At 44.4% G+C, this 24,506-nt stretch overlaps 1 protein-coding gene across 1 annotated transcript in view; it reads right to left on the bottom strand.

Annotated features, from left to right (window-relative positions):
• Positions 1–24,506, bottom strand: part of PLPP4 (phospholipid phosphatase 4) — a 145,540-nt gene that overhangs the window by 54,493 nt on the left and 66,541 nt on the right. The window contains exons 3-5 of the mRNA XM_042238552.2: positions 23,409–23,499; positions 18,626–18,689; positions 16,552–16,676 (exon numbers count right to left, since the gene is read on the bottom strand). Of these exons, the coding sequence (XP_042094486.1) occupies positions 16,552–16,676; positions 18,626–18,689; positions 23,409–23,499 (280 nt within the window). The remainder of the gene's footprint in view (positions 1–16,551; positions 16,677–18,625; positions 18,690–23,408; positions 23,500–24,506) is intronic.

Below are 24,506 nucleotides of genomic sequence, written 5' to 3'. Positions count from 1 at the left end.
GAAATCGCTAGCCGAGGGGTGCTCTAGGGAGCAGGATAAGCATTCATCCCCTATGTGCCCAGTCTGTCCTGAGCATAGACAGACAGGGTTCTGGCAGCCAGCAGAAGCCTCAGAGAGAGAAGCAAGTATTGGTAGTGGAAACTGACGTGCAGGACTAGTAAGTCCTAAAGAAATATGAGTGGGCTCTGATAGCATTTGAGAGCTGTGGGAGAAGGGTAAGTTCAAAGCCAAGGAAGAAACAAACAAGAGTCTCATGTTGAGGGGGCTGTCAAGAGTTGGGCTCTGAAGTCAAAAGTCTGGGTTAAAGTCAGATGATTTAGGTACAAATGCCAGTTTGGGGACATGTTGGCTGTGCGACATTGAGAAAAATGATTATCTTCTCTCAGCCTCAGTTTCCTCATCTGGATAAGAAAACTAACAAGCAAAACCAATATAATATTAAAAAAATGAGTTCTGACCTCAGAGGTATGTTGTGAAGACTCAAAGGGACAAGTCCTTTACAGCCACTAACACAATCCCTGACATGCTTGACATGATCAATAAATGATATCCTTTTGTATTATCATCAAAAGGATAGGGTTGCTGGAATGTAGGAAGTAGGGGTTTGGGGGAGGGGAGCAGGACATGAGGGGAAGAGGCAACAGGGGTCAGATCATGCAAGGTCTGAAGACTCTGGATTATCCCTGAGATGAGCTGAAAGTCACTGCAGAGTTTGAAGCTATAGAGTCACCTGATATCATCATTCTAGAATGTCCTACTTGTCAAAGGGCTCAGTGGGCTTGCCGAGCAGGAGACAAGGATTCGATCCCTGAGTCGGGAAGATTCCCTAAAAGCAAATGGCAACCCACTCCGTATTCTTGCCTGGGACATCCCACGGACAGAGGAGCCTGATGGACTACAGTCCATGGAGTTGCAAAGAGTTGGACACAACTTAGCAACTAAACAACAACTCTTCAAAGGCTTGAAATGCTTTATCTACTTCTGTATCCCAGTGCTAACTCTGCTGCTGGCATGAAAGGAAGGCGCTGTTTAGCAGTAATTAGGAGACTCCAGAGGCAGATGGGTGGAAAGAAGCATTGGCTTGAATCACCCAACAACTGCACACACTTGGCTGTGGAATGATCTGCTTCATTTGCCTTCAGCAGACTTAACTTCCTAATTAAGTTGGCTCCAGCCAACATTCAAATGACTTTGCATTTTCCAAGTAGATGCCAAAAGAGGCCAGAGAGATGGCCCCCAAAGCCAGTGGGAGAAATGAGGAAGCAGGTTTGGAATGAAATACATCCTGTGGAGACCCTCATGGGAGTAACTTATGTACATACATAAGTTCTAGCCAAAAGGGAAAAGAAACCACACTGGTTCTAACGATATGCGCACTAGATATGAATCTTTGAAAACACAAATAAATGACTTGGTGTGGTTCTAAAGCCAAAAGATAATGTTTCCATGGCAGGTGCCCAGCTGAGGCTGGGACTGGGACAGTTTCCAGAGAATGGGATTGTAGAACAGTATTATCTTATATTTATCTACCTTTATCCCTTCGTTCCTTCCATCTATCTATATCCCAGAAGATGTCCACTGCAGAAGACATGTGGTTATCTGAATTTTTATTTTTAGAACATATCTAAAATCACTGCAGATTTTGATTGCAGCCATGAAATTAAAAGACGCTTACTCCTTGGAAGGGAAGTTATGACCAACCTAGATACCATATTCAAAAGCAGAGACATTACTTTGCCAACAAATGTCTGTCTAGTCAAGGCTATGGTTTTTCCAGTAGTCATGTATGGATGTGAGAGTTAGACTGTGAAGAAAGCTGAGCACTGAAGAATTGATGCTTTTGAACTGTGGTGCTGGAGAAGACTCTTGAGAGTCCCTTGGACTGCAAGGAGATCCAACCAGTCCATTCTAAAGGGGATCAGTCCTGGGTGTTCTTTGGAAGGAATGATTCTAAAGCTGAAACTCCAATACTTTGGTCACCTCATGCAAAGAATTGACTCTTTGGAAAAGACTCTGATGCTGGGAGTGATTGTGAGGAGGAGGAGAAGGGGACGACAGAGGATGAGATGACTGCATGGCATCACCAACTCGATGCACATGAGTTTGAGTGAACTCTCGGAGTTGGTGATGGACAGGGAGGCCTGGCATGCTGCAATTCATGGGGTCGCAAAGAGTCGGACACGACTGAGCGACTGAACTGAACTGAACATCTTGAATGATCCCTGGGCCCAAATTTGGAAAACTGAATTAAAAGTCAATGATTTGAAACAGTGATAAAAGAAACACCCACACAAACTAGCTGACTATCCAACAATTATTCCTTTATAATCCAAGTCCATTCTACCATCATGGGCCAAGAACAAGCTCTCTGAGGAGTCTAGGGCCCTCACATCCACAAGAAGTCATTACATGCAATGGGAGAGAGAATGGAGAGTAGAGGACATTTCATAATGATTAAAGAAAGGGTCAGACAACAAGAATATACAGCAATCATAAATGTGTGAGTGCCAATAGAAAGCGCTCCGAAACACATGAAGCAAAACCAGCAAAACTAAAAGGAGAAACAGACAAAATCTATAATCATAGTGAACACTATCAAACTCTTAATTGATAACAATGAGACAAAGAAAAAGAATAGAAATCTCTGAATGACAACATCTTAATCAACACACATGGAATGCCACACCCCAAAAATTCAGAATATATTTTCGGGTGTGAATGAAATATCCACCAAGATAAAGAACATGCTAGGCAATAAAACAAATCTCCATAAATTTCAAAAGACTGAAATTTTCACAAGTATGTTTTCCAGTCACAATAAAACTAAGTTAACAATTCATTACATTAAAATAGCTGGGAAAGTCTCCAATATTTGGAAATTTAAAAATTCACTTCTGAATAACACATAGATCAAAGAAGAAATCACAGGGATAATAGAAAATATTTTGAACATAATAACAATAAAATACAATATAACAAATTTTGTGGGGTATAGCTAAAATAGAGACATTTATAGCTTTAAATGATGACATTAGAAAGGAAAAAAAATCTTTAAATAATTATATTTAAATTTCTAACTTAAGCTAGAAAAGTATGAGCAAATGAAGCACAAATTAAAAGCAAGGAAGCCATGAAGATAAGAACCAAAGTCAACAAAGCAGAAAAGACATAAAAATAGAAAAAATAAAGACAAAGCAGGTTTTTTGAAAAGTTTAATAAAATCAATAAACTGCGAGTAAGTTAATCAAAGAAAAAAAAGGATCAGAAACAAATTACTATATCAGAAGCGGGCCTAGTACCACCAATCTTAACAGACATGAAAAAGTCAATAAGGTAATATTATGAACACCTTTATGTTAACAAACTCAAAGGTATAGATAAATGTACAACTTACTTTAAAATCACAATTTATCAAAAGTGACATAACGGAGTTTCACTTCCACATGGGCATATGAGAAGCCCTAGAGATCCCACTTCCAAGCTAAACTGGAAAACATTACTAAAAATATAATCAAGTCTCTGGAAGTGATCCTAAGAGCATACAGCAAATTAAGAAATAGTCATTTAAGAAGACACTAAAACTCAGTAGGGACAGTGAAAATCTCTGGCATCGGAACCTTGATCCATTCTTGCTCCTTCCCTCCCAGTCTAGTGTGAAGGAAGGTCCATCCCAGATGGATACGGCCTAGAACACAGGGCTCCCCCTCCCTCTTCTCACAGCTCCTAGTCGAGGGCAATGGTATCCTGTTGGAAGAGACAGGCTGCTGGTATTCATCACCCTGAAGATCAGAAGCTACTGTGCTCCCGTCCTTCCAGTCCTCCTTCAAGTCCTAGGCATGAGCATCACTCAGAAGGAACCTGTCATTGTCCCTATCTTCAGCTCCAGAAACAAGGCTCGGGAAGACACATCTTAAAACAGAGAACTCTGGAGCTCTTCTCAAAGGAACTGATTTTATTTGAACATGGTCAAGTTCAAGCCTTAAGGGCACACTCAAAAACACTCGAGGTTGTGATGAAAAGCAATTAAGAGGAAAATGGGAGCTTCACTAGAGATATGAACTAAATAATACATGTTAACTCTTCTTTTCAAATTCTGCTGATTGAGTGTAATCCCAATTATAATGCCAGGAGACTTTCTTATGAAAATTCATAAACTGATTCCACAGCATATATTTTGGAAAAGTAAAGAACCTATAATTGCCAAAGTAACCTTGAGAAAAAAATAAAAAGAACAAAGATGAAAGACCCCAGCTGCCTGACTTCAACAGACCTACCATAAAGCTACAGTAATCAATACAGTGCGGTTCCAGAAAAAGAATAGGCGGACAGATTAATGACCACTATAGAGAGTACAGAAATAGAACCACACTTGTATGGTCTGTTAATTTCTACAAAGGCACTAAAGCTACTTGATGGTGAAAGGAAAAATTGTTTCAATAAATGATGCTAAAATGGATATACATGCAAAAAATAATAACTTTTAAACACTGTCTCACACAATGAACAAAAATCAACTTGGTTTTAAATATAAAACCAAAACCATAAAGCTTTTGAAGAAAACATATGAAGACAAGTTTATAACTGGAAGGTGGGAAAGATTTCTTACATAGAACGCAGAAAGCAATAACCACAAATGGAAAAAGTGACAAGTAAGATTTAATCAAAATTTAAAACTGCTCATCAACAGACACTATTAAGAAAATGAATAGGCAAGCCACTGATGGGAGAACATATTCACAAAATATTTATTTGACACAAGGCTTCTAAACAGAATATGAAGAAACATCACCAGTTAATCGCAAGTAGATAAAAATAATTAATGGAAAAAGGATTTGAACAGACACTGCACCAAGGAAGATATGAGAACAGCCAGTAGGCAAATGAAAATGTCAGTGACATCGTTAGTATTAGAGAAGTACAATGAGACACCGTACTCACCCACCAAAATGACTAAGCAGACTAAAAAGACCAGTAACAGCAAATGTTGGTAAAGACCCAGTGTACCTGAAATTTTCACACATTGCCAGGGGGAATGTAAACCAGCACAAGCATTTTGTGAAAATACCTGGCAGTTTCTTCAAAGGTTAAACATATTCTAATGTTTTTACGTTAGCAATATCACTCACAGATATTTAGCCAAGATAAACGTCAGCACAGTTCACTAAAAGAACTGCACACAAATGTTCATAGCAGCTTAATTCACAATTGAAATAACCAGAAAGACAAAAAACTGTGGAATATTCATTACAATGAAATACACTGCAGCAATAAAAAAATAACAAATTATGGATACTTATAACAATGTGGATGAACTTCAAGATATTATACGGAGCAAAAACTGCCAGACTCAAAAAGAATGCACTGCATTATTCCATTTAGATGAAGTTCTAAAGTAGGCAAAGCTAATCTAAAGTTTAAAAAAAAAAAACAACAACAGTGCAGTGGTTATTTCAAGAGAATGAAGATTGGAAATGAACATAAAGAACCTTCTGAGGTGACAGAAATACCTTAGATTGTGATAGGAATATGGGTTACATAATGAGTCCACTTCTCAAGACTGAAGGGCAATGACTTATGCATTTCAATGTAAATTTTACCTTAAAATGCTAAAATAATTTTTTAAAAGCTATACTACCATGTGTAAAATAGATAGCTAGTGGGAACCTGCTATGAAGCAAAAGGGGCTCAACTCTGTGCTCTGTGATGACCTAGATGGGAAGGGTGGGGCTGGGGGTGAGAGGGAGAGCCGAGAGGGAGGGGATATATGTATACATACAGCTGATTCAATTCCTTGTACAGCAGAGATGAACACAGCGTTGTAAAGCAGTTATGCTCCAATAAAAAGAACCTGTCAGCATTCTTCAGTGGTGGTAGGAAATGGGCAGAGAAAAACAGGAAGGAAGAAGGGCAGATTCTTGTACTTGGAGCATGTGGGGATTCATTAGCTCTGTTTTCTTTTATATGTCTGAATTTCTTTATAATAAAAAATTTAAAAAGAAAGACAGAAATAAAAAGGCATTAGGCTTTAATTACAACCTTTAATCTGACCGTGATATTTTTTTCATGGAAGTCAAATGATGAGCCAAGTCTTTGAGGGAGAGTATTTTAAATTAATTAAACAGTAACCATTTTAAAAAATACTCTATTTATCCAGACCAAGAACCTGAAGAGTGGATGAATTTAACATATGAAAGATCAATTTCTTCCATATATTTGCCTAATTGTCTGAGAATGGGGCTCTCAGCCCCATTGACATTTGCAGCTGGATCCTTCTTTGTCGTGAGGACTGTCCTCTTCACTGTAGGACATTTGGCGGCATCCCTGGCCTCCACAGAGGAGATGCCAGTAACACCCTCTACACATGCCCTTGTGACAACCACAAATGTCTCTGGACTTTGCTAATGTCCCCTAGTGGGCAAAATTGTCCAGTTGAGAACTACTGCGCAAGAATACTCATTCCCAACCAAGACCATATAGCCCTTATTGTTCAGTCGCCCAGTCATATCTGACTCTTTGAGACCCCATGGAGTGTAGCACGCTAGGCCTCCCTGCTCCTCACCATCTCCCAGAGTTTGTCCAAATTCATGTCCATTGCACTGGTGATGCCACTCAGCCATCTCATCTTCTGATGTCCTCTTCTCTTTCTGCCCTCAAACTTTCCCAGCATCAGGGGCTTTTCTAGTTAGTCAGCTGTTCACATCAGGTGACCAAAATACTTGAGTTTCAGCTTTAGCGTCAGTCCATCCAGTGAGTATTCAGGGTTGATTTCCCTTAAGATTGACTGGTTTGATCTCCCTGCTGTCCAGCAGACTCTCAGGGGTCTTCTCCAGCACCACAGTTTAAAGGAATCAATTCTTTGGAGCTCTGCCTTCTTTATGGTCCAGCTCTCACAACTATATACAACCACTGGGAAGATCACAGCCTTAACTATAGGGACCTTTGTCAGCTGAGTAATGTCTCTGCTTTTCAACACACTGTCTAGGTTTGTCATAGCTTTCCTGCCAAGAAGCAAACGTCTTCTGATTTCATGGCTGCAGTCACTGTCTGGAGTGATTTTGGAGCCCAAGAAGAGAAAATCCATCACTACTTCCACCTTTTCCCCTTCTATTTGCCATGCAGTAATGGGATCGGATGTCATGATCTTGACTTTTTCAATATTTAGTTTTAAGCTGGCTCTTTCACTCTCCCTCCCCCCTCCTCAAGAGGCTCTTTAGTTCCTCTTCACTTTCTGCCATTAGAGTGGTATCCCCTCAAGGGGACAAAAACTGATTCTTGGGGAGATGAGAAAATTCTAGATATTACAATTTTTTGTGGCCCTCCAAATGGCCATAATATTAATACAATATATCAGTGGAATTAATGCTTCATGGTAGAGAAGAGAAGTTGAGGTGGAAGCCTACAAAAATGAGGATGGGTGATAATGAAAAAAAAAAGATTGAAAAACGTCACCCCATAAAGAGGTCTGATTCTTTTTAAAGCCAACTATTTCCTCCAAGGATTTGGTATCCCCAAAGCAAGACTTTCCAGCATTCAGGGGGGTCTTCAGTTCAATGATGAAAAAGTTGCCAAATAAGCACAGTTGCTTCCCAGAACCTCTGAAACTGTCCTGGAAGTTTGAGATGAAAGATAATACAAATTTAGGGGAAAAAAGCTAGGAGAGGCTCTTGCCAAGTGTGATGATGTCCCATGACAGGACAATGAATTTGGAAGCTCTTGTTTGTCACTTAGAAGGTAAATCACACAAATCAAACTGACTTCAGATAAGTGACCACCAGTTTGTCCTGGCTGAACATGACCCAGTCAGCCCATGTCATTTTATACCATTTGAAGATGGTCTTTTTCAAGCTTCCCATCTAGCAGCAAAAACCCTGGACAGCAGTTTCATTTCATTAAATGATGCAAAACCAATGAATCTTGCATTTTCTTCTGCTCTTCTATTTCCTGTATCTTTATGCAAAAGTCTGTCTAACCACTCCAAAAACCAGCTGGTTTATAACATTAAATATTCATGCTCGATGGAGTTAAACCTGGCTGCTTAGCGTAGATGATATCTTATGATAATTTTTCAATCCATATTTACAAACCCTTTAGATTTGTTCCACAAAAGCAAACTCCCAGACACTCGGGCTACAGAGACCCTTTGGTGTATGCAGTTCACTCTCCAGGACTCTTGTCACTGAAGTAACACTGAGGTTATATGAGAATCTTCTAACATACGGTGCCCCCACACTGAGGCATCAGAACATTACCAAGGTATTCCTGAATTTAAAAGGATAAGGGAAGGAAGGAATGAAAGAGTGATGACTAATTTTGAGTGTCAGCTTGGCTAGGCCATAGCGCCCAGATGTTTGGTCAAACATTTGGTCTGGAAGTTGCTTTGAAGATATTTTTTAGATGTGACGAGTGTTCACTGTCAGTTGACTTTAAGTTAAGGAGCTTACCCTACATAATGTGGGTGGGCCTCATTCAATTAGTTGAAGGCCTTAGGAGCAAAGACTGAGGTTTCCCAAGTAAGAAATTCTACCTCAGGACTGCCACACAGGGATTTCCCTGCTGGTTCAGTGGTTAAGAATCAGCCTTCCAATGCAGGAGATGCAGGTTCAATCCCTGATCAGAGAACTAAGATCTCACATATCGCAGGGCAGCCACTGAGCCTGCGTGCTCTGGAGTCCCCACACCACAATTAGAGAGCCTGTATGCCGCAAGTAAGACCCAACACAGTCACAATAAATAAACAATAAAAAAAGAGACTGCAACCTTGAAATCCTAAATTTGCAACCTGCCAGTCCTTGCAATCTCGCGAGCCATTTCCTTAAAATAACTGTTCATCTCCCTCTGTGCATACGCACATCCTATTGCTTCCATTTCTCCTGAGAACCCTGACTATGCAAACAGGGAGACTAATTCTATCTTCAATGAAACGAAAAGCACCTCAACGCTACCTGACGATATACGAGGGTGGGAAGAAGCTGGCAGAGCGGATGCTGACTCAGAGAGGAAAGGCACATTGCTATGTGGTTCTGTGGATGATGATGCCCGTGGGAAGCCCTAATGCACCAGGAGGGGCCCTGCAAGGGTTGAAACTGGAGGCAGAGGTACTGCAGAAGGCAGGGGTCAGATGCGGGCTGGACAGGAAAGTCGGTGGAAGTCACCAGAGAGCAGCTGAACTCTCCAGGTCCCCACCTCATCCTCAGACCAGTAAACTGTCACCTCCTCAACTCTTGAAGAAGGTAGAAGGTTTAACCATCCAAGGCTCTGGGCTTGGAAAAAGCAGTCAAGTGGAGAAAAAGGCTAAACAATCAGGCTGAAAACAGGGGGGCTTAGGGAATGTCTGCAAGGTAACCTGTGAGAATGCAAGCCCCTGGGCTTGGCTTCCAGAATGCCAGGTTCATATACACCTGGCCAGAGGAGGAGGGGGAGGGGAGCTCCCGCCAGTGAACAGAATAGCCTCTAAGTAAAGGCCAGATGCTAGCACTCAGAGTCAACCAGTGAAACCCCAGCTCGCTTCCCACCCACTCTTCAGTGAAGCCCACTTAATGGGCTCTGTCCAGTTAGCTTCAGCACTCCCACCTTAAATAAGAACATCCAGCGGAAGATTGCCAGATATGTAAGGAAAGCTAGATACCAAAAAACATGCAGATCAAGAGAAGGCGAGGAGCAGGTGACGCCTGCAGTCAAAGAGAAAAGAGAGAGTGTACCCGTGAGAAAAAGAACCTGATGTTATTTTTTTTGTTAAATCAGAACTCAGGAAAGAGCTCTTGGAAATTAAAAATACAAAATTCATAATAAAATTCAATAGAAGGGTTGGTAAATAAAAATTTTAAACTCTCCTAGAGAGATGAACAAAAACACAAAGAGAAAGATAGTAGGAAATAAAATTAAAAGAAAAAATCAACCCAGGAGATTCAACACCTGCCTAACACAGGATCCAGAGAAAAGACACGGAATACAGAGGGATGGACACAAAGTTCCAGAGCAGAAAGACCTACTGAGAGACCAGAACAGTAAATATAAAGAAAAAAAAAATTCCGGAAGGCACATCATGGTGAAACTTCAGACGACCAGAGATAAAGCCTCCTAAGAAGTTCCAGAGAGAGAAAGAGAAAAGCAAGACAAAAGCAGGGAATGTCATAGGGTCTCTCTGAAGCACACGGTAAACTAGAATCCTGCACAGAACTGATTTTCAACCTAGAATTCTACACTCAGCTGGAGTGTAGCGTAAAGATACTTCAAACATAAATAACTCAAAACACCTGCTCATGTGTACTCCCCTGGGAAATGACAGAAGAAAGAGCTTTACCTCCAAAGGCTTTCCCTGTCCCTGCACTGGAATTCCCAGCTCCCCAAACCCAGAGCACTGTGTGAAAGTGCCTGGCATTTGCCCTGACCACAGACAGGACAGGGCCATTTCAGAGCACCTGTGCCCTCCTTAAGAGCAAGACTGTGCCTGCAAAACACTGAGTGCCCGAGATGAGTCTGGCAAATCGCCACCAGTCAGGTCTTGAAATTCGTCTGTCATTTAAAGAATGCATCCCATAAGCACTGATTATCCTTCACGACTTAGTGACTGAACACCGCCACCCGCCTGTAAATGCCTCCTTTTCATTCCATAGTGAAGCTCTTGAAAAATGAAACACCTGTGTGCACATTTCAAGTGCACTGGTCTTGCTTTACTAACGCCTTTTTCTTAGACCTTAGTTTCTGAGACCAGCATTAGGTACACAGCAAATTTTGAAAGGTACAGAGACTTCCTATAGATGCTAAGCCCCCTCCCACCCCGACCTTCACAGCGTCCCTCATTATCAACATCCTCCAACAGCTGTTACAACTGATGAACCTACACTGACACATCAGAATCACCCAAAGTCCACAGTTTGCATTAGGCTTCACTCTTGATGCTGTATAGTCTGTGGGTTTCGACAAATGCGTATACAATCACAAGCGTCCGCCACTATAGTGTCCTATAAAGCAGTCTCACTGTCCTAAAACTCCTCTGTGCTTGGCCTATTCTTCTGTCCCCCACCTGGAACCCTGAAGTAATGCTTTTTAATACTATTTGGAGTATGGGCAATATAACTGCAGTTTTGTGGGCCAGGTCTCTTTTGCAACTACCAGCTCTACCATTATAAAGTAAAAGCCTCCATACACGATATGTAAGTGATGGGCATCTCTGTGTTCCAATCAAACTTTATTTTCAAAAGCAGGCAGTGCACATGCTGTCATTAGCCAACCCCGGAATACAGCATCACTTTATTCATTCCCACCATTTTATAGAAAAAAAGTTTCTTGATACCTTGACTTGGTAATAATAAGGTGTTTTTTTTTCTTTTTCCAATTTTTCTCTCTGAAATCTATCCTCTTTCTGCAAGTTGAAACAATACCCAATCAAAAGCTGAGATAATGTGATGAAAGACAGTTCTCTTTTCAGAATACCCTTGCTTTGAAGCCACATCGCCTTTCTCCACTTTAAACCCCAAGCTTCTCAAAACTCTGAAGAAAATCACTCGCTCCTTGAAGCTGTGCCTCACAGAGCCAGTCCCCTAACATGGCTGCCACGGGACACACTGTGGGCTGGAAGCTTGTCACACAAGCCCTTCAGGGCAATGCTGTTTGACTGCTTGTGGTAAACTAAGGAAAAGATCTTTGGTTTCCAAAAGACATTAGTGTTTGTTCTTCTGTTCAAAGAAAACCAACTGTTCTGCAGGATGACATGTGGGCATCGACCACCTACCAGTCACCAACTATCTGTGAACAGGGCAGAAGCAAACCCATGTTTACCCAGAATGGGGAATTCGTTTCCAGAGATCCCTTGGTCCAGAACCCCTGGGTCCACTCAAGTGTAACCCACAAAAACGGATTTTATTGAAGGGAGAAAGAGCCTGTGTCTCAAAACGGGAGTCCATTGAGGTCACCCCTTCTGAGGTCCACCACCTCCTCTAGGGAGCAACGAGTCACATCAACCTCTAGGCGTCCTATCAGCTACAGTAAGAAATCCGGAAAGCAGCACTGATGGTTTTCGAAGTGGATACGGCAGCTGCCTGCAAGGCAATCACTGATCTGTCATAAAAAAGAGCAGAGGGAAATACTCACCGAAAGCCTAGAGGCTAGGGAGGATTCTGTCAGCCAAATAGTAAAAATCTGTAACATTTTAAGCACATCTTAAGCTGCTGCTGCTGCTGCTAAGTCGCTTCAGTCATTTCTGACTCTGTGCGACCCCATAGACAGCAGCCCACCAGGCTCCACCGTCCCTGGGATTCTCCAGGCAAGAATACTGGAGTGGGTTGCCATTTCCTTCTCCAATGCATGAAAGTGAAAACTGAACGTGAAGTCTTAAGCAAAAGATAGTAATAGCCTCTGTCAGAAAGCTTGTCGAGCACAGAAGGGACATCAGCCTCCCATTGGACAAGGCAGCTGGTGGGCAGACCCATCAGGAAATGCATTTGACAAGGTGCGGTGGGGGGTGCCTCTAAAAGAAACTTTTGAGGGTCCTGACCGCTACTCTTTGCAACCCAGCAGTCTCCTAGCTTGAGTCATTCACATGAGAGCTATTTCCTTCCCGAGTTTAGATGCAATGGTAGATACGAGACTGTGCTGCAGTCCTCAGATAACCATTTGAAAACCAGGATGAAAACTTCCCCAAAGGGTTTCACTTCTTACTGCTAATAACTTTTGAAGCCCCTTTAAAGCTCAGCACCAAATCTTTGGGAGACCAGAAACTGCAGAGAACTTGAGTGACCCCGCAAGGATACAGATGAAAAGCAGATGGAAGCCGGCCCCAGGTGAATACTATCCCAGGTACATCTAAAAAATGCCAGCCGGGGAATTCCTGATAACAAGGTGACAGGAAATCAATACAGCAGCACTTCCTCCAACTGGTACCTACACAACCTCCAAAATAGACTGACTTAAAGCATGACTTCAGAGAGGAAGAAGAAACTCAGAGAGGAAGTGATTATTCCAAACAGATGCTCGACCATAAATACCAGGAACAACTAGAGCCTAGAAGCACCGTGTACACTAAGCCTTCATACATGCTGTGCCCCTGGCCATATTAACCTCAGGAAGCATGTTCTGTCAATCTCCCCTCCCCCACCTCTAAGGCTCTAAAGCCAGACCTGCTCTGTTAACCAGGAAGTGTTCAGTCTAAGCCTCCTCCTTCTCTACTCAGGGCCGCTGTTAAGAGAGGCCTGGGACCTGGGACCTTTCGCAGCAGTGCGGTGATGCTTGCACCTGGACACACATCTCCTTGAGCAACAAAATACAAAGAAACTGTATGGGACTAAAAGTAACTGTGTACATATGCAGGTGGGGCAAATTCTGGACAAAAGATACAAAGAGACCAAGAAATCCAAAGGCCACTTTTGTGAAGCCTGGAGCACAGAGTGTTGGGAGCAAAAGCAGGGTCCTGCACGGGGTCTCCAGGAGTCAGCAACTTCACTTTTACTTTTCCCTTTCATGCATTGGAGGAGGAAATGGCAACCCATTCCAGTGTTCTTGCCTGGAGAATCCCAGGGACGGGGGAGCCTGAGGGGCTGCCGTCTATGGGGTCGCACAGAGTCGGACACGACAGAAGTGACTTAGCAGCAGCAGCAGCAGCACACGCCACAACCTGAGGGGTGGACAAAAATCTAAGCCACCCCTTCAGCCTGATCCCTGGACACACCCCTACCCCCACCCCATATAAGGAGCAGGCTTGCCCCCTGCTCAGGGATTAAGGGAAACCTGTTGCTTGTTCTTGCTCTCCTTTGCTGCAGTAGGGCCCCCAGTAAACTTGCCAGTTTCTTGTCTGGCCTCCAGTCATTTCCTATTGACTGGGGAAGGCCAATAAGCCTGATGGATAACACTGTGACAAATTATCACAAACCTGGGGGCTGAAAATGGAAGAAGTTTATTCTCTCCCAGTTCTGGAGACCAGAAGTCCCATATTAAGATGTTGGCAGGTCCACAGTCCCTCTGAAGGCTCTAGGGGAGACTCCTTCCTGCCTCGTCCAGCTTCTAGTGGCTCCAGGGTTCCTTGGCTTGTGACTGCTGCTGCTAAGTCGCTTCAGTCATGTCCGACTCTATGCAACCCCATAGATGGCAGCCCACCAGGCTTCCCTGTCCCTGGGATTCTCCAGGCAAGAACCCTGGAGTGGGTTGCCATTTCCTTCTCCAATGCATGAAAGTGAAAAGTGAAAGTGAAGTCGCTCAGTCGTGTCTGACTCTGTGCAACCCCATGTACTGTAGCCTACCAGGCTCCTCCACCCATGGGATTTTCCAAGCAAGAATACTGGAGTGGGGTGCCATTGCCTTCTCCTGGCTTGCAACTACATCGCTTCAATTCCTGCCTCCATCTTCACATGACCTCCTTCCTCATATCTCTAAGTCTCAAAATTCCTCTGCCTTTCTTTTATAAGGACATCTGTCATTGGATTTACAGTCCATCCTAAAGCCAGGATGAACTCATGTTGAGATCCTTAACTACATCTACAAACGCTTTTTTTTTTTTTTTTTTCCCAAATAAAGTCACATTCACTGGTCCTGTGGGCTAGGATCTAAACAAATTTTTTTTTGGTGTCATTATTCAACCCACTAAAGTCTCCAATAAACAAGGGGAGAAAAAGAGTTATTTATTTAAATGAACAGGGACTATGAATCAGTTCAGTCACTCAGTCATGTCCAGCTCTTTGCAACACAATGTAATGTAGCCTGCCAGGCTTCCCTGTCCATCACCAACTCCTGGAGCTTGCTCAAACTCATGTCCATTGAGTCAGTGATGCCATCCAACCATCTCATCCTCTGTCTTTCCCTTTTCCTCCTGCCTTCAATCTTTTCCAGCATCAGGGTCTTCTTCCAGTGAGTCAGTTCTTTGCATCAGGTGGCCCAAGTGTGAATACCTTGTTGTATTTGTTGTTTAACCACCAAAAGCCCAAGACACTATCACATTAGACATTGGCAGGAGGGTCAGCTAGTGTCCTTGAATAATCTGCTGAGTCTGTCTAAGCCTCGCTGTCCCTATACACACAGTGGGGACAACCAGACCTGGCAGGGCTGTGGCACAGGCTGATGGAGAGTCACTCAGAGTCCTAGGCACCCCGATATTGCTGACAAGCCCTAATCGCTAGTGACTCTGAGCAAAAATGGCCAACTACTACTCTGCAGGAAAGGCCATCCAGTCACTCCTTGATCCAGCCACTATCAGGGTGTGTATTAGCTACTTAGAAAAAAAGAAAAAGGATGAGGCTAACAGGCTTGACCAAAGTCAACAACGATCCAAACTGTGGGGAATCAAGGACTTCAAGTCATAAGAGCGGCCAGTCCTTTCCCAAGTGGTCACCTGGGGGCCTGGTTTCTCTCCAGGGATTTCAGAATCGCCAACCTAAATACAAAGCCTGCCACTGCCTATGGACTCCCCAGGACACGAGCTGTGGCTCATTTATCTCCATGTCCCCAGCACCTGTCACAATGTCTGGCACCTGGGTCACTCGGTAAACATTGATGGAATAATAGAAGGTGTTACCAGGACACTCTGACTTGGTTTATTTAAAGCATGATACCAAGCACTTGACATTCATGGAGTGGATTAACTAAGATAATGTACTGAAACATTTTAGCATGATGATGCTCCAGAAATGTCAGTGGTCACCATCACTTATTTTAACCCTCACTCCAACTAACAGTGGAGGCCTTATCATTCCCAGTCTACAAGCAGGAACGGAGGCACAGAGGTTAAGTCACAGTTCATATCTGCATAGCCAGGATTTGTCACACTTCAAAGACCTGCGTGCTGTCCACTACACCACACTGCACCTGGTTCACATTATTTAGTTTAAGGCTGGTCTCAGCTTGAAAGAAAATGAAAGTGAAGTCGCTCAGTCGTGTCTGGACTCCTTGTGACCCCATGGACTGTAGCCTACCAGGCTCCTCCATCCATGGGCTTTTCCAGGCAAGAATACTGGAGTGGGTTGCCATTTCCTTCTCCAGGGGATCTTCCCCACCCAGGGATTGAACCTGGGTCTCCCACATTGTAGGCAGATGCTTTATTGTCTGAGCCACCAGAGAAGTCCCAGCTTACATACCTATAATCAGACTATATATTAGGGGTGACGGGGTGTATGTACATGTATATATATACACACATATACTATATGTTGGTACAGTACACACACACACACACACACACACACACACACACACACACACACAAACCTTCATTGAAGGAGTAAACTAGAGAGAACACTGAGCTGAAAGGCATAAGGTCCCAGGGAACATGGTTAATTCCCTTGACTGTCAGGATCCTGAATGGATACTGCCAAAGGGTAAAGTGTCGCAAGTTTCACTCTGCTGCGTTGACAAGAGCCACACCTACAATGTTTTATAAACTCCAGAGTCTTGGTCTCAGGCTTATTTCTTCCCGGGGAATGTCTTGTTTCTGAGACAACAGCTCTACAGTGAAGAAAAGTGAACTACACTTGACATTCAAGTATCAGTACTTTTCCCTTCATCTAAATTCCCAAAAAGAGTGATCAGGAGACAAGACCTAGGAATCAGTCTCCCAACCAGGGAACTTACAGGAGGAATGGATGCTGGGGAAGCTTTTGCGGCCCTCGGACACCAGATCGGGGTCACCGGTGCAGTGCATTTCCGAGTTCATCACTCCATCTGGAAAGCAGCGGTAAAAGAAATCGGGGCGAGGTCTACAAAAGACACCATGGACAGTTTCAATATAAAACGCTGCCATCACAAACAAACCCCAGCTGACCCCGCCGACCCCTGCTGCTTCCCCAGTTCCTTCTTCTGCCATCAACACCGCAGCCCCCATCGGAAGACAGCGTGGGCTTAGGCAAAGCTCAGGCTTCAGGATCAGAAAGATCTGGGCTGGAACTCCCACTCTGCCACTTACTAGTTTTATGACTTATGTTGTCACATAGCCACCCTCAGTCTCCACATCTGTAAAAGCACCTACCCAAAAGTGAGGTACTGAGGGTCACATGAGATGACTTCCGGGAGCCACCTGAGCATAGCACTGGTGAAATAAAGACGGAGCGATAGCTCCATCGATGGCTCCAGTACTCGCAGGCTGCTACCAGGATCCAAGCCTCCAGGCTCCTCATGGCCCTGGATCTTGAATCTGACGGCCAACTGCCTACACTTCGTTACAGAGCAGGTTTCACTGAGAAGACCTGAAAACCCAGTTCCAAGCTTTGGCACAGTTACCAGGCCAGCTCTTGGTCCAGGTTGTGGGGGAAGGAAGTAGGGGACAAGCTGGCCCCGAGGCTGAGTCACCTGCCACAATCACGGCTAACATGTACTGAGTACTTACTGCATACCAGACCCAGCATTAAGTACCACCCATGGGTCACGTCGTACAATTCTTAAGACAACCCTGGGGCAGGTCCTGGAACTTCCTTCATTTCACATGTGTGAAAATGAAGGCTTAGAAAGATCACACTCCTGCCTAAGGTCACACACAGCCAGTAAGTGGCAAAGACAAGCTCTGAACCTCGGCAATTGGATTCCTGCACCTACACACCACACCCCACATGTGTCCACTTCACTCAAGCGTGGATTCTCACTGTGATGAGTGACGGTGGATTCTTCACATGAATTTAGCTAACTCTGCCAGATGCCTGCCATGGACAAGGCTTTCCTAACACTGTAAACACAGTCCCCCTTTTCTGCACATACTGGGTGATAGTTCATATGGTTCTCACTGTGAACTATAAGGGCTCATTGGTCCTCCAGCTCTGGGATCTGAGCCCAATAACAATCTATCAGTATCCATAACATATCAATTATCAATAATCTATCAGAACTGTTGGTGTGCTGTCTCTCCCCTACGTGTGTCTCTAAGTGTGGCTATTCACCTACTGAACCAGAGCCTCAGAGATGACCTGGGAGTCAGCATTTCATTGGGCCCTCAGCAACTCTAAGCACAGAAAGTCGGAAGGACAATGCAGCCCAAGGTCACTTGCTGACCAATCTATACCTATCTTCTGCCCCCTCGTTGCCTGACCAGGACTGCACACCAAGTACCTGATTGCTAAATACCGAGGTTCCGAGAGGGAAACCAACCTGTCCAAGGTCAACAGCTAGTCAGGGCCTAAGTCAGGTCTCGAACTCAGATCTTTTGACTGTTTTTCTCTACAGAGACCAGCTCGTTTCCAGAGCATTTGGGGGAGAAGGCTAGATAAACAGGAAATAGAAATCATCTCCTGGGAGGGTAAGAGAAATGTGTCAAGAGTCACAGCTCAAACACTAATCCATATCGTTTATCCCAGAGAGAATGAAAAATAAGCAAGATTATCTATTTCTCGGATGCCAAAACTGACAAGTGAGAGGGTGTCTGGTGAGGCCCTGGAATACCAGTGGGCTGGAAATGGAAACGGCTTTCTCAACTTTGGTCCCCAAGAAAGTATAGTCATTAGCTACTTCTTTACTATTGATGTCCTGCTTACTGAAATAGTGAGTTCATCATTCAAAGGAGAGGCGAGATCTGAGTTGAGGACAGAAACCCCAGAAGGACAACAATTTAAGGGAAAACCAGATGAGCTCCAATCCGTCCCATCCAGTTTCCTGCAGCCAAGGTTTCTACACTGCTGACCTTGAGACTCTAAGTCACTACTTGCTTCTTTTTGGAACTTACCTTCCCACTATCAATTTAATAGTGTTTGTGCAGACTCCATTCAAAGCAAGAGCCAAGGACACGGCTACAAAACAAAACCGACAAACAGAAAAATAACCAGCTGGCTCTCAAATCAAAATTGTCATCATTACCATCATCATCATCATTACTTTTCCATCATGCTATTTAATTTATGACCATAGAAATATGAACCAATGCTTTTTAAAAAGGAGGGAAGTTTGAGTGGCTAGAGTAAAACATAATTAGAACCGGACTTTGGAGACTGAAAGTTCATAAAATTCCAAGCCCCTATGACATGAAATTTATCTCTCCTCCTAGACTGAAATTTTCAGTATCACAGAGAAGCCCATGTATCATGTTCTGACCTGATAGAACAGATTTAATACTACAGCATGTAGAATTTCTTTTACTGGTAGCAAGAAATATAACATTTTATTTCCTTCTGGCAACTTTCTCAGACATAATTCTAATCAGAGCAGCTGCAGGAATCCCTCTGAATACAGGCATGCCCACTCAGGCATCACTTCCTTGTTGACCTGTCCCCTACTGATGGCTGTCCACTTGTTATCAAACAAATCACTATTTCTAAGAAGGTGAAGTGTCTCAATACCTCATTACTGGTGTTTGAAAATGTTTGCCCAGGCGGTTCTTTCTGCCACCTAAACCAGTAGGTACTTCTGGACGACATTCTTCAAAAATAGAGAGCCTGGGGAATTTCTCTAAGCATCTTGGAAGGACTTTGCTGGATGAAGCACAGATTGTCCAAAGGATACAGGTGAAATGAGTCATGGAGTTTTCCCTGCAAGGCCCCTGCATCTCTCTCTTGTGTTTATCAAGACTACACAAAAGGCAAGTCAATGCAATGGAAGGTCAAATGCTTTGCATAAGTAATAAAAACCTATCGATGTCCTGTTCCATTGCTTTGTTGAATAATAAAGCATGTGAGTTACCATTTCCCTTTGGCAAGTATTAACTGTTCAATACTAGCTGAGATTTATGTAAGGAAACAGGGGTAAAGGGCCACTTTCGGGAAGGAGCTGCCTGGAGCAGTTCATGATCATGGGGAGACAAATGTATTATTCTACAAACGGAAAGGACTGTGAACAGTCAACACAGTCACCAAGGGCACAGGCCACTGAGATAGGGACAAAAAACCCACCTGCTTGTATCAAGTCATGGGGAAGCAGAGAGAATGGGAGGGACCAGTTCAAATGAGCACCTCTGTCAAAAGGGAAACTAGTCCCCAAAGCAGAGGATGGACCACGTACAATAGCTGGAAAGGAGGGATGGGCCCCCCGGATGCAGAGCAGGCCATGAGTCAGCAGCACCAGACCACCATTAAAACACCCAGCATGCAACGGGGTGTGTAACCTGGAAGCAAGCATGGAGGAACTTGGAGAGATCTGCTGATTATACTCTGCATGCACAGACCCTTCCTTCCTAAAACGCTGGCTTCCCTTCTCTCTCACAAGCTTGGAGCACTGCTGAGAGGTTTTCTTTGCAGAGAGGAGGGAGAATTCCCTGGGCCATCACTGCTGCAGGATTCTCCCAAAGCTGTGACAATTAACAGGCTGTGAGATTGCCCTGAGATGACAGGGGTCTTTTCTTGTTAGGGCTGGCCCTGCACAGGCTCACTGCTGCGTTTTCCCAGCAGGGCTGAACTCCTCCTCCTCCTGGTCCTGGCAAGGCCTCTGCACAGAAAAGGTTTTCAGGAACAAGCATCACTAGCTGACCTCCCAGTGCCCTTGAGGAAGTTCAGAGACCACGACATCAATCCAGAACACCATACACGTTCGCAACCTCTGCCCCAGCTGGGTTTTCTATAGCGCACAGCAATTCTCTGAAAAGCTTCAAGTGGCTGAGCCAGAAAAGGTGTGGCTGTGATGGAAACACCAACAGCTAGTAGCTTGCCTCTCTGATCCAAAAGCCTGAAGGAGACAGGAGAGAGCGAGGATCTGGGTGGAAAGCGTCACAGCCTGCCGGAAGTAAAGTAAACCAATTACTATGTTCATCTGCACAGCACAACCTCCAGGGGACCCAGTCAGGGGACCTCTCACTGACACCACAGGGAAGGCTGGGCTGAGGGTAGAGGCATGAAAGGCTGGCCGAACAGGAAATGAACGACCCCAACCATGGGGGGCTGGCTTGTTGATTAACAGGGACCCAAGGCATCTGGTTCATAAGGGTTGCATCGACAGCATCCCACAGCACTGCAGGGTTGGGAGGAGTGTCAGAAAGACAAGCCAGACTGTGTTCTGATAAAGAAATGCAAAGCAGTGTGTCATGTGAGTTGGCCTGCAAGTGGCCTGTATTGAGGGCACTCCTGCTTACAACCCCTAGAGGATTAGAGGGCTTTTGTTGCTGCCACTTTTGTTGTTGGGAATTCAACATTGCAGTCCTTCCAAAACAGGGTTTGCTATTAACACCAACTTGGCCGTTCTACAGCCAAATCCCTGGGTGCAGCGAGCCTTACTTGCACACGAACAGATGCACAAAGCTGGCTGCTGTGGACATGCAGCTAAGGGGCGTTCTTAGGGTCCAGGTCTGCTGAAGACACCTGGGTAAAGAAGGGACCTCAGACCAAACCACCCTCACTGAGAAAGTCCTGAATTCCAGATAATGGAGGAAATGCTACACCTAGTTTTCTGTCCCTGGTTTTGAAAGATCACTCCCTCCAGCCCCTTCCAAGGCTTCCTAAAAGTGGCAACTTTTTTTTTTAATTGTGTACAAAGGGAGGTTCTTCATCATTTTTACAAGGCAGCCTCTCATTTATTTAGGCAAACAGAACATCCGATTAACTCCACCTTCTCTGTTAACATATAGGAGGCCAGGTATGGTGTACAATTGTGAAGTGTCATCCTAAGGGAGATTCAGCTGAGAATGAAAAGGTCTAGAGAAAGTAACTGTAAGCTCCTCAAGGCCATCACAATCTCCCAGCTCCAAAAGCAGCCAGTAAATTATAAGTGTAACCATGAAAGACAGTTCCTACCCACAGCCATATGTCTCAGGGCTCAGTGTCAGGGGAGCAGCTAGAATAACAAGTGAGGCAAAAAGATTTCCAGGTCATCTGAGAGGGGCTCCCCGTGGGACATTTGGGAACCACAGTGATATCTGTCCAAATGCTGACACAGCTGCTTGAGCCTCAAGAGGGAGGGCATCTACACCCTTCCTGGAAAGCCTGACCTTTCCACCACCTCAGCTGAAGAGGCAGAGACCATGTGGTGAGCAGCACCTCAAACCACAGGTGGGCAGCCGGGGGACACACGTGTGTTCAAGCAGAGCACCCACAGGCTGGCCACAGACCTGGGACTCTGCATCCAGGCTTGAGACTTGAGTCAAGTCCAGAGTCTCCGCCTTGGGAGTCTGGACCACAAGATGCGACACCTGGAGGTGGCGCTGGAGCTGAGCAGTCACGCAGGCGTGGGGCAGGGGCACCCGCCACTGCAGGCCCAAGCCTCATGCAGACCAAGATGCAGGCAGCAGAGACAGCGTCTTCACAGGAGACTGAGGCAGGGAATGAAGGAGAGGAAGGACGCATCAAGAGAAGAGGGGCCCTAAGGCGACAGGGCGCCTCCCCCCTCACGGCCTGGATCCCTATTCCATCCCCACGAGGGTTTCCCCTCTGATTCTTGAAGGTCTATACGATTGCTTGTTATAGTCCTATAACCAAACCTCTAATTTATTTGATCCAATTTGAGAGGAATTCAGTTCTTTTCAACTACACAGCGCCTAACCAAAGCCTGGCTATGTAAGAAATGGTCCCGGTCCTTCCACTGCTCTGCACACCCTAGAACTCACACCCACCCTCCTTCCCTTACAAAGAACAGGGAAGACCGTAGTTTGCTACATTTTTCATTTCCTCAAAGTCCAGTAATTAACAAACACCATCTTTAGTGACGAATTCCATATTTCCAGATTTACTGCCTTAGTGAATGGTGAGCCTACACAACACACTGACAACACAGTGTGTGTGAGGGTTTGGATAACATCAAGGCGTCATGTCAGAAAATAAACCCAGTTCAGTTTTCTTGATGACCAAAAAGCTAAAACTCTGGCTTCCAGGGAGTTTATTTTGCTAAACAAGCCAAATAGTTTTACTTTCTCTTCATGCTGTCATTTACTTTGTCTTTTGATTAATATGCAGATCAGAAAAAAAAAAAGGATTTAACCCTGAAAATATCAAACTCCTGTCACATGCAGATATGGCTCAGCTTAGGGACAATTTATAAGCATCGTGTCATACTCAATGGCAAAGATTGCAGCATCCTTTACATAATAACAACTGATTAACTGCCGAAGTGTCCCCACAGTGGCAATGAGTTATGGAGCTTGTTTCCAATTGAGATTGAATTTTACATCTGCTTTTCCATATTTTTGCTTCTAGTCAGTGGTGACTGGTCAAGGAGTCTGTGGTTGATGTCTGAATGAATTGTCCCAAATTGGGGCCTATAAGCCACAAATGTGGGGTTGGACAGTCAGTGGTGACAAAGTTTCAGATTCACTCTGCCTTATAGCCAAGAGCTGTCCTTCCAGTTTGCCTAGGAAGCACAGAGCTCTGGTGAGGAGCCTGAAACACATTTTCAGCACAAGGGACAGCGGCGATGGGCTGGCCTGCAGACCAGCACTGGCTCTTTAAAAGGGCTAAACGTTTACCTTGTCTTGTGTCTACCAAGCTTAATTTGACCAAGAGAAAAATCAGTTGAGTGCAACTAAGATTTTCCAAATCTGGTAATCTAATCAAGTTCAGCCCCGTCCCCTAAAGCAGGAACTGGGAATACTCTACCTAGGAAGGCTTCCTTAATTTCAGTCTTGTCTGTCCGCCGGATAATTTTCACCACACAAATAACAGCCAGAGGTGTGAGGAAAGAAATTGCCTGGAAGAAATAACAAATAATCCCTTATGAAAGCAGTAGTTTTCTATCAGAGAACCAATTGATAATTAGTTCCAGTTAGCTTCCCAGGGACGGCAGAGCCTGGTGGGCTGCCATCTATGGGGTCGCACAGAGTCGGACACGACTGAAGTGACTTAGCAGCAGCAGCAGCAGCAGCTTCCTTTGAACTCACTAGCTGAATGATCTCACTGAACTCCTGACCTCCTACTAAGAAGGATTTATATCTATACTGAGAGATTCCACAGACTTGACAAATCGGAGGTCTGATTACGGATTATAATTGATTTTTAATTGCTGCGAGTCACGTTTAAAGTGGTGGCTTTTTAAACAGAAAAGAAGAGCCTATAATTACAGTGACATCTTTGCCAGTAACCCTCCTCCCATCCTCCCCTGTGGAGGGATGGAAGAACCCTTGGCTTCCCATCCCCAGCACTCTGGCAACATGGGAACATGTGGGATTTGCTGGGAGTCTATTGATTCATTCCCCTTTGGTATTCTTTGGTTGAATATTCCTTTCTGCCACAAAGCAGAGGTTAGTCCCTTCACATGAAGTCTCTCCTCTTCTCTTCTCCATACCCTTTCCTCCCCTAGACCAAAGCACTCAGGAGTACAGTATGCACTTAACGAATCAAGCTGGTGGGATTCAGAAGCAAACAGCTCTATCACTGAACCTTCTATGAGGCAGGAGCCATGTTTGGGTACCATCCAGTCCTAGGGTCTCTTAAATCCTCATGCAGGCTTTGTGACAATCTTTGCCAGGCTTGGGGACTATGTGATGTGCCTGAGGACATAGCTGGGAAGTAGCGAGATGGGCTCCAGAGGCCAGGTTTTCTGCCTCCCATATCTAGTGGTTACTCAGCATTCTATAATTAGTACTTTTTTTCCCTAACATTCCAATGATCAAAAAAAAGGTAGTGGATTGGCCAAAAAGCTCGTTCATTTGGGGGTTTCATTCTGTCTTACCAAACAAAGCTGAACGAACCTTTTGG

The sequence above is a fragment of the Ovis aries genome, chromosome 22 (genome assembly GCF_016772045.2).
Source record: "Ovis aries strain OAR_USU_Benz2616 breed Rambouillet chromosome 22, ARS-UI_Ramb_v3.0, whole genome shotgun sequence".
Lineage (NCBI taxonomy): Eukaryota > Metazoa > Chordata > Mammalia > Artiodactyla > Bovidae > Ovis > Ovis aries.
The sequence above is the reverse complement of the archived record's forward strand: the minus strand, read 5'-3'. Positions and strand labels throughout refer to the sequence as shown.